This window comes from Octodon degus, unplaced genomic scaffold (genome assembly GCF_000260255.1).
Source record: "Octodon degus isolate 3935 unplaced genomic scaffold, OctDeg1.0 scaffold00305, whole genome shotgun sequence".
NCBI classification, from domain to species: domain Eukaryota; kingdom Metazoa; phylum Chordata; class Mammalia; order Rodentia; family Octodontidae; genus Octodon; species Octodon degus.
Genome location: NW_004524881.1, coordinates 1,348,822 through 1,359,302, shown reverse-complemented (window position 1 = coordinate 1,359,302; position 10,481 = coordinate 1,348,822). Strand labels below are relative to the sequence as shown.

The window sequence follows — 10,481 nt, the reverse complement described above, 5'->3', positions numbered from 1 at the left end:
TTTGACACAGTGAACTGTTATGACTGATCTGTAAATTCTTTCTTCATTTTTATTTTGGACAATTTTTATTGTTATATTCACTTATGTTTGTAAATAATTTATTTTCAAGTTGCAATCTATTAAAATAAAACAAAGGAATGAATGACCCCATTCTTGGAGGGAAAAGTGTCTATATTCCCGTGGCCCTTTAAGGTGCATAGGAGCCTTCAGATATGGGCATTGTTTTGCTCTGTGCCCCATTTTGCTGCATTGAAAGCAAGACCCAGGGTGCTTAAATTTTGTTTAGGCTGAAATATTGTAAAAAGCTGGAGGGCAGACTTATTGGAGGCTCTTCTGAATACTTCTGTCAAGTTTTTGATTTTAGTAGACCCTAAAGGCAGTAGTCATGAGATTCATTGGCCATAGGAATTGGAGGACCCTCCTTGAATTTTTTGAGTTTTGCCCCAATGTCAGGAACTGCCTAGGAATTGATACAGGTCTTGAGACAATCTTGTCTCTTGTCAAGTCTTGAGGGATCTAAATGAGTGTGGGCTTTTATTGCTTCTGTGAGTTGGGCCATCAGTTTGGGTGGGTTCTCTCAGGCATCTTGATAGATTTCCTGGCATTTGTCAAAGTTGGTGGACCTCATGGAGGCTGTATCTAGACCGGTGCAAATGTGCTGGTCACTTGGAAGGAACTGAAGAAAGTCTGATGGGTGAGGAATGCAGGAGGTGGCAGTCTGGGAACTGAAGCTAGGTCACATTCCTATGGAAAGAGACTAAACAAATTGTGCAGGCTATCTGAGCTGCTATTAGGCTAGAAGAGGTACAGTTCTGGACCTAGCTGCTGCAGTAGCCTGAGTGGTACCTCGCTTAACAACTTGAGTCATGAGCACTCCCTCCACTCCATCCTATCACCCCTGCATTTCTGCTAAGCCACATCACAAGAAGATATGAGTTTCCTAGCAGGTGAAATCATCACAGTGAGAAGTCATTTAGGAGGTACAGATCATGCATCATTTGAGATAGGGAGATAAACTTGAGGCCAAAAGTATCATACAATTACTGTAACCAAGTAAGATGAAAGAGGAAGAAAGCTGGCATTAGAGAAATTACCCCAAGAGGCTCCAGGAAAAAATTCCTATTGGCAGCCGTAGGCCCCAGAAAGCTTGTGGCAGATAGCTGAGAAGGGATGGAGTGGTGCCCTTTCTGTGGGCCTGTAGGTCTTTAAAATACAGAGGGCACAGGCTTCCCCTCTGCATCCCACGTGTTGGACACACTAGGCTCCTCCAACTTCCAGTTCTCTGACAGATACTCATTTTTCTAGGAGCTTAGGTGTCTCTAGGTAATGAAAAGATATCCCTAGGCTGCAGGAGTTCATAACAAAAGCAAGGTCATAAAGCATAAGCCTGAGAGATGCACAGAAATTTTCTTGCTCCCTACACTCAGGCAAAGAGTGGAAGATGGGGCTGATTCAAAGCTAAAATGCAAAATCAAATCCCTGAAGTAGAAAATCAAGTCAGGCTATCAGGGGCACAGAAGGAGAAACTCACAAACCAAAGTGGTGTGAAAAAGTTTTGTTCACAAGATGGTGAAGGCAAAGACAAAGTTGCTGTGGAACAAGCCAGACTAGAAGGAAAATTTTAAGGGAATTTCTCAACACAGTGTCTTTGCTCTGACTGTACATACAGAGGTTCTAAGCCAATCAGGGTCTTGGCCTAAGTTTAAGGGTTATGGAGTCTTCTTTGATTGATGTGTTCAAGGCAATCAGAGTCTTAGCCTTTGTTCTTGGGATAAATTGTTACTGGGGTGAGCTCTTGCTAGGTTGAAAGTGGAGTTTGGGGAGTTTTTAGTGAATAGAAGATCTTTAAAAATAAATGCCCTACACCTGTAAAGTTTCACAAGGGGAAATTTCTAGAAAGTAGGTGATTACGTATTCTCTAGCCATCTGTCATGCCAGCTATGCCATGTCAGACACTTTATGACCTACCTGTCTCTCTCTCCTTCTAACTGACCCTACACTCATGTCCTTTAACAGTCTAGCTTGTCCCTTCAATGAGCAACCAAAACCATGTGAATGGGAAAAAGGAGGGAAGGAGTATAAAATCTCCCCCCAAAGATGGCTTGCTTCCTAACTGGTTCACCAAGATGTTGCTAAGGGTGATGGAGTCCAGGGTGGTTTTCAAGGTTCTTCCGGTGGGATGAACAAATTGGACTTGGTTCTTCACAGTAAGGAAAAAGCAACAAAGTTTTCTTGTTTATTTATTTGAGACACAGTCTCACAATATAGTTCAGGCTGGCCTTGAATTCCTGGTTATTCTTCTGCCTCAGCCTCCATAGTGCTGGAGTTACAGGTATGTGTCACCACACCCAGCAACAAAATTTAATTTAGGCTGCAGTATACTCGAGTGAGCAGGCTCACACCAGTGCAAAGGAAAGTGGCATGAGTACTGTAGGCATTAGTTTGAGGCATTTGAAACATTGTGCTGGGCCTAGAGCACCTCCCCTTGGATTTTTGAAAGTATGATTGACAGGGCGGCTGAGTTATGTCAGTTGTATCTAATGTGAAAGTCCTTTCCCATAATTCACTGTTATAATTAGATGTATGAGATGCATTCCATGTGCATGAGCCTTCAGTGAGCTTCAAGTGAATAAAGGTTAACTATACTTTATGCTGGAGAACTGGCAAACATGCTTGTTGGTTTGGATGCCGGAATCTTCCAAAGCAGGCCCAGGGGTCTTTGTGTTTCCTACCTCTGCTCCAAGCAGTAGACCATAGGTCGGAGGTTGGGAGGTTGGCCCTGGAGTGTTGCCCAGGTTCAGATGAGTAGAGGCAAATGGTCCTATAGCCTTATTTGTATGCTGTATTGGTATTACTGGAATTGTAGGTATGTACTGCCACACCCCGCTCCAATTTCAAGTGCAGCATTTAAGTTTTTTCCTTTACAGGTATCATGACTAAACTATCTAGGTGATTTGATTTTTTAGATTTTCATTTATAGAAATATTGTCAAATCATATCTCTGCATTAACCACTTAGTAGTTTACCCAAAGTGTCACTTGGCAGAAGGATTTTTTTTTTTTTTCTGGCTGTCTCAGACTTGGGCATTGCATTTGTTTACATATTGACTATCTCAACCATCATTCAAGCAGGTGTCAGTTCAATCAGTTGACTCTTGTTTACATGAATGTCTGTTTATTTTATTTTACTTTACTTATAGTTAAAAAAATAAGGCCTGGGGAGATAGCTCAGTAGAATAAGTGCCTGCCTGGCAAGCACAAGATCCTGAGTTCAATCCCTGGTACCGCAAAAAAAAAAAAAAAAAAAAAAAAAAGGTCTTACTATGAGTTCAGGCTAGCCTTCACCTCACTATGTAACCCACTATGTAGCTGGCCACAAACCCAGGACAGTCCTCCTGCTTCAGCCTATCAAATGCAGGGGTGATAGGAATGCACCCCCATGCCTGGCTTGTTATTTTATAGCGTCTGTTTTTGCATATTTTTTTAGAATGTTGTTTTGACCTTTGATGTTTGTTTCTAGTGCAATCTAATAATAATTTATGGTTATTTTATTTTACTAACTCATGTTTGTGAAAAATAACCTATAATTTTGTGTTATACTCTATAAAATCTCATAATTTCACTAGATATAACTTTTATACTCTTCCAGAACTCAGTCATTTTTTTTACAATACAAAATATACACATTTGGGATACTGAAACTGAATAGGAAAGAGGTGCCAAAAGATCTGCAGAAGAAAAGGCCTTTAAAAAGGAAAAAAATGTTAGCATATCAGAGGGAAAGTCTGTGTTATGAAGGAGACAAAAAAAAAAAAAATCTCCCTACTGTCAACTACTCATAAAAAAGAAATGATAGAACTTATAAGAACTGAAACTAAAAAAAAAAATCCAGTATAATTCTATGGATGGTGTTGACAGAATTGACCAACATCTAACAAGCTATCTTATAATCAGGAAGCCAGGAAAATGTATTATTATTAAATATTTATGCCACTTCTGGACCAAACAGTATGGAACTCATTTGTTATTTATTCAAAATGAAGGGGCTCAGAAGTCATTTACAATTTAGATTAGGCCTAATAGACCAAATAATTGAAAATTACAGGATAGCAAAATGCTGTATTTCCTGTTACATTATAAAAATTAACAAAAATGCTATTTTTGGTCATCATATATTTAAATAATTTGACTGGCAAGTGGAAGGGAGAAAAAAATCAGCCTTTCCTTAAGTGTATAATTTCCTTTATTGCAAAATAGACATTTTTCTCCTGGTTGAGACTACAAGAGACACCTAGATATGATAGATTTCTAAAATGTAGAAACAGAAGGTGGAAATTCAGCCCATTAGTCTAGTTGCATTTATACTCTGCTGACACTCAAAAAATAACAGTAGTTACTGGCCATATCAAACGTTTCTAATGACCATGTTACCCGGAAAATTATATTTCTGTAGCTGTAAGTCTCAATTCTTTTGCTCCCTTATTAAAATAGATTCCTCCTTCTCTCCTGTTTTCCTAACTTAGGTGAGGAGAACCAGAAGCTGGAAGACCCCGGTAAGACATTATCATAAGCTTTTCCCTTGTTCCCTGCCACTTCTCAAATCCTTTAATGTTCCACTATAGAAAGCTTGGTATAAAGTTAACTTTCAAGTGGAATTATTTTTTTTTTAACTAAATAGTTCTTGTTTGGGGTCACTCAGCATAGGAACCAGATGAAAGACCAGATTAAAATTTGATTAGAGCCATTTATTACTGAGCTCAGGGTCGTCAGCCAGTTCCCACGCAGAAGACTGAGCAACCCTGAATGCAGAGAGCAGAAGGTTTATATAACCAGAATCACATGCTGTTTGGTAAGCACAGAATTTGTTATCTAGCACAGAACAATAGAAAACTACATTTATTTGACACAGCTGCAAACTGTAACTAAGGGGTGTTTTACAGTTTAGTGATAAGTGCATACTTTTATAAGATACATCTTAAACTGACTATGTTTGCAGGAGACAGTTAGGGAAGGAGTTTGTTTCAGCTCACTGCCTTGACAAGAAAGTTATTCACTGCTAAACAGCCTTGAACAAGGAGTGGGAACTCATTCCTTAGAGTAGATAACAGGAAGCACAAGGTTTTTCCTAATAATTTTCCACAGTTAAAGCACAAAACTCAGTTAACCCATTAAATTTCTTATATTTTACCTTTGGGAATAAAATGGTAGGGCTCACTGTCTGACTTGGTAAGTGAGCCTTTTTTTCCCTTACTCTCTAAGACAAGCTGCAACATTAGGAAGAGATGTGAGGATTTAGTGTCACTGGACTGAATCTTGAGGTTTCTGCAACTCAAATAAGAATATAACCTACCTTAAACATAGACTATTAGTAAGTTCCATAGCTCTCATCACACAAAAAGAATTTTTGAACTAATCAGTAAGAGGGATGAGAAGGGTTTTGTTAGGCAGAAATTAAAGAAATAAGACTGTAGTGGGGAACTGGGTGGGGGAGAAGGAAGAGAAGAGGAAGAACCTTGGGTGTGGTGTCAAGAAGAGTGATCTAGAATGTGTATTTCTGTTGTCTGTCAATTTACTCATCTGGCACGCTATGTCAGAATGCAAACTACTTACATGTATTTGAAGTTGAGATACGCTGCCCAACAGTATCAGTGCTTCCTCGGGGAAGAAGGAGGTATAACCTACAAGTGAAAAGGACAGGTCCAGAGCCTGTTTTATATAACCTTTCAGTTTCTTTAAAGTCATTAGGATTTTTTTTTTTTTTTTTCAGTACCGGGGATTGAACTCAGGACCCTGCGCTTGCCAGGCAAGCACTTATTCTACTGAGCTATCTCCCCAGCCCCAGGATTTTTTAATTTTTAGTGAGTTTCGCTCAAAAAAGAGAAAAAGGATTAAATTTTAGTTCCAAAAGCTACTGCTTTTCTTAAAAGTACATTTTATTTTTTATTTTTTTTAACATTTATTTATTTATTGTGTGTATGTGTGTATGTGTGTGTGTGTGTGTGTGTGTGTGTGGCCAGCTCAGCCCACCAGGGGGCGAGGCTGGCTGGCATGTGGTGCTGAGGGATCGAACCATGGTCCCTGTGCTTTGCCAAGCTTGTTCCATGTAGGTGCTTTAGACCACTGAGCCATCTCGCCAGCCCCAAAGTACATTTTAAAATCTCAATTTTATTGTGCCCTTTTTGCCTATTTCAAAAAATTTATTTTCTCCTACCTCACTAAGACTAAGAACATTACTAAGCATGTAGTTCGGGGAATTAAGCCAGAATAGGGTGTGGAGAACTTCATTTATTTATTTTTTTTTTTATGTTCTGTGCAATGTGCCAACCATTTTTATGTAGTTATTTGTGTTAATCTGCATTCATTATATAAATGAGGATTTCAAGTTCACAATGATTAAGAAGCCTGACCAAAGGCACAGAACTAACAACTTTAATGCCAGTGGAGCTGAATCAAGCACAGGCTTCAGACTGGTATAGTTTCATTTAAAAATGGCTGTTTTAGGGCCTGCCAAATAGCTCAGCAGATTAAAGCACCACCCTGACCAGGGGCCCACTGAGACAGTGATTGAGACTGGGCGTGGTAGCCCACGCCTATAATCCCAGTTCTCTGGGAGGCTGAAAACAGAAGAATCACTAGGAGTCTTAATCTACATAGTGCGACCCTGTAGACCCTTCCCCCCCACCCCCCCGCCCCCCCCCAATGGCTGTCTTAGGCCTGTCTCATGTAGATAAGACTGGAGAAATAAGGATTAAATCATGGCAGTTCTTGAAGTCTAGTTTACAGTTTGAACTTCATCTTGCTTGAGAATGAAGAGCCGTTGAAAGCTGTTTTGTTGTTACCATTCTTCCCTTTGAGGGCACTGGAAGTAGAGGGATTATGTAGACTAACTGATTAACACTGACCAGTATTCATTCCTACATTTAGGTGTGAAAATCCATGAACCACATGAAATACCTGGTAAGATAGCTTTCTGCTTATTCTCAGAGCCCAAATATTACAAGGAATGATTCTCCTAGGATTAAAGAGACTATTTTTCTTATAAATGTGTGCTAGTCATCTACAGAGATTTTGGTAGGTGTCTTAGTTACTTCCTTCCTACAGGACAAAATACCCAACACCTACAGATTAAAGGAAGAAAGGTTTATTTAGCTTACAGTTTTTAGAGGTTTCAGCCCATAGTCAGCTGGTTCCAAGGCAGGGCAGCACAGCAGAGGAGAAACAGTTCATAGTGTGGCAGGCAGAGCGTAGCAAAGCACGGAGCCTCGTTCCCCTTTATTTCATACAGGCAACAAGCCTGTTGGTTGCTGCCACCTACACCCACAGTGGAGGTTCCCTTTTCAGTAATCCCATCACATACAACTATGCTAAATTATTCAGTGGACTAATCGGGTATCACACTCATAATCCAGCATCACATGATGATGACCCGATCACTGCCCACAGCCCGGCCGAGGAGCACATGAGCCTTGGGAGACACCCAGCCTGAGCTGTAACAGGAAGAGCGTAGAGATAGCGCCTTTCATACCTTGCGTTCATTTGCTCCTGGAGCACTGTTTCTGGGGCAAGAAAGTTAGCGCTGAGTGATATGGGAGGTGGCCCTGCTGGAAGTTAGAGGTACCTTCCTGGCTTTACAGCTAATGTTACTCAACAGAAACCTCTGCTTCTCTCACAGGCTTTGCTCTGGGATCTTTAGGTAACAAAATATAGCATTACCCTGGGCATAAACACACCGTCAATGAGGTGCTATGGCAAAGACTCCTCTAAGACTCTTCTTGGTAGATTTACACAAGGAAGGGCTTATAGAACCTAAGCTTTTAAATCAAAAGCTGCAAACTACTGCTCAGTGGAAACTTGGGGGGCTTATATCTCAAGTTCCTCAGACAAAAGTTTGAAAATTATACTCATTGGAGCAAACTGAAAGCCCTTGAAAACTTCTTTCTCATTTAGGAATGAAAATTACAGAACCTTTTCCACTACCTGGTAAGCAATGATTGGCATGCCAGAAAGGGAAAAAGGCCTTTTGGGAAGTACAACTAAGTACTTTCACGAGATCATAAAAATGTGTGATGGACTTAGATCTTTTAACTTTGACCAAGTGTTTGTTCCTCAGTACTTGTGGTTCCTCATGTGTTTTTCCAGTATGTTTACCACACAGATTTAACCTATTACATATAACCATTAAATTGTATATTTTTAAATTGAGAACTGAGAGAAGACCATTGACAAGCATCAAAGAAACTGAACAATGATTCCAGTCAGGGTCCTCAAAATTTTATGCTCACCAAGAAGTGGAGAAATAAAGCTACTCAGAATAGTTTTTATTCCTGAGACAAGTAGAAGTAAAAAAAAGAGGACATGATGTTTTGAGAGAGCTATGAGCAGTCGTGACACCTCTACGTATCAGAATTTTTTTCTTTCAAATGTTGTGGACAGCACTCACTGGTCACGTTACTTCATGGGAATGACACGTCATATTTACCTAATGAGAACAGCTCAGGCTCTTGCACAGTACATTCTCCTCTGAGTTCATGTAGTACTTTTAAAATAATTTTTTAAAGTTTTTTTGTTAAGGGAATAATGGCCATATTAAAGAAATTAGTTTTTAGGATCTCCTAAATTGTACCTTTTCACATAGTACTGAGCCTTGTCTAATGTGATGGTGTGGAAACTGCATGCTGTGTATAGAAACAGCACTGCGGTGGGTTACACAAAGCATAGATCCAAGCTTAGAGGGGCCAGCCTCTCTTTCATATTGACTTAGTTTAGCAGTGATAAATTTAATTGGCCACAATGTCAAAGTGAACTAGAGGTGGGAGAGTGACCTAAAGATACTGATGTCACATCGCGTCTGCCTACATCTCTTCTCTCTAGACCTGACTTTGCAGTTCTCCCATTGAGGTTTTAGTACTAACTGGTTTTCTGAAAAGCAACTGCTGAGGAGGGCTTGGGGGCTGAACATGAGCTATGTAGAGACACCTGGCTTCAGGAAGTCGCTACACTTTCTTCTATATAACTTTGCATGTTACTTTTCTGCACCTCTACTTTTGTCTATAAAAAGAACACTTAAGTCTTTAAGGGCTAATTAAGGGCGTAATGTAATAAAGTACCTGAATAGTAGTAAAGTAGTAGTAAATGGTAACTGATATCATGGTTATCTGATTTTTTTTTTTCATTTAGAAATAAAAATAATACAACCGGATGAAAACACTGGTAATGAATTCTTTTTTTTTTAATAGTAAAAATTGCTTAATTGGTGGCAAGTAGTACAAGTTGATAGTATTGATCCCCAAGGAACTCAGTTATTTTTATTACTGGTCCAGAGAGGCAACTGGAGTTGAGCCACGTAATTGCTGGCTTGACTCACGTCATTCCGGCTTTTTGAGAAATGATGCCACAGCCAACTGGTATATGGCATGCCCCATTCCACCCATGGTAAGAATCACAGTGGCTCTATAAAGGAGGGCATCAGCTACCCCATCCTTTAGATGCACTGGAATTCCACCGTCCTCCTGAAACAGTTTTTGTTTCTGTGGAACTTTATTTTCAAAATACCTGCATAAAGCAGTGCTAATGGTCCTCTGAGAAAGCTGTGAGAGAGCCAGCAGATTCCGCAGCATCTTGCTGGGTTACAGCCCACCAACTGTGATGTCCAGCCACAGTGGTAATGAATTCTTTATTGGGATGGAGGCACCACTGGATCCTACTTAGCTCAGTTATAAGGAATTTGGGGACAACATATGTGTTATAGTTTTTGACATTCTAGTCTGTGCACCAGAGGAAGAAAATATTGAGACCTCCTTTCAATGTGAGTGGTGGGCCACTATTCAGGTTCTCAAGCAGAGGAAAGGTCCTTGACCTGAAACTGAAACAGTTGCTATCCAGGGGTCCTTGTCTATTCTAGAATGAAGCAGGAGGCTTCTCAGGGTGAACTGAGTCTGGGAGGGAATCCTCAGACACAGGAATGGCTCATCAAAGAAGAGTAAATGAGAACTATCCAGCATACCAGGACTGGGACCAGCCTTTCTATGCCCCTCACTGTAACTTTCCTTCCTCCAATAACCACTAGATTTGTTGAGACTGTTGTGCTATATCGTACTCACTCCTGGAAAGCTATGTGTAGTGCAGGCTTTGACAAAGGCAAAGCCAACACTACCCAGAATCACACTTAATCTCATAATATAGTGCTATACTTCTTTAATTAGATCTTTCTCTTCCAGAGAGATGTATAATGCAATTAACTCAAAATCTGTTTATATTTTAGAAGACAGACATCAAGGAAACATGGATAATCCTAGTAAGAAATATTTCATTTGATAAATATCTGTACAATGTAGGAAAAATGAGAAATTTACTTTTCCTCAATAAAAGGAGAGTTTTAAGGTATCATAATAAGAGTACAGCATCGTAACCAAATGTGTGTGTACCTTGTTTCTTTTTTAAAAATTTTTATTAAAATTTTTTTTATATTTAAAAATATATATA

At 39.7% G+C, this 10,481-nt stretch overlaps 1 protein-coding gene and 1 pseudogene across 8 annotated transcripts in view; one reads left to right on the top strand and one right to left on the bottom strand.

The window, feature by feature from the left end:
• The window catches only part of Art3 (ADP-ribosyltransferase 3), a 73,715-nt gene that overhangs the window by 61,179 nt on the left and 2,055 nt on the right, over positions 1-10,481 (top strand). For 4 of the 8 annotated variants that reach the window (XM_023707678.1, XM_023707679.1, XM_023707680.1 and 1 more), the window contains 4 exons: positions 4,523-4,552; positions 6,924-6,956; positions 7,947-7,979; positions 10,219-10,293. In XM_023707678.1, the coding sequence (XP_023563446.1) occupies positions 4,523-4,552; positions 6,924-6,956; positions 7,947-7,979; positions 10,219-10,293 (171 nt within the window). Of the gene's footprint in view, positions 1-4,522; positions 4,553-6,923; positions 6,957-7,946; positions 7,980-9,176; positions 9,210-10,218; positions 10,294-10,481 lie in introns of all 8 variants that reach the window. The other 4 variants (XM_023707684.1, XM_023707683.1, XM_023707681.1 and 1 more) reach the window with 3 other exon arrangements.
• On the bottom strand, positions 9,219-10,201 carry LOC111814392 (annotated as a pseudogene).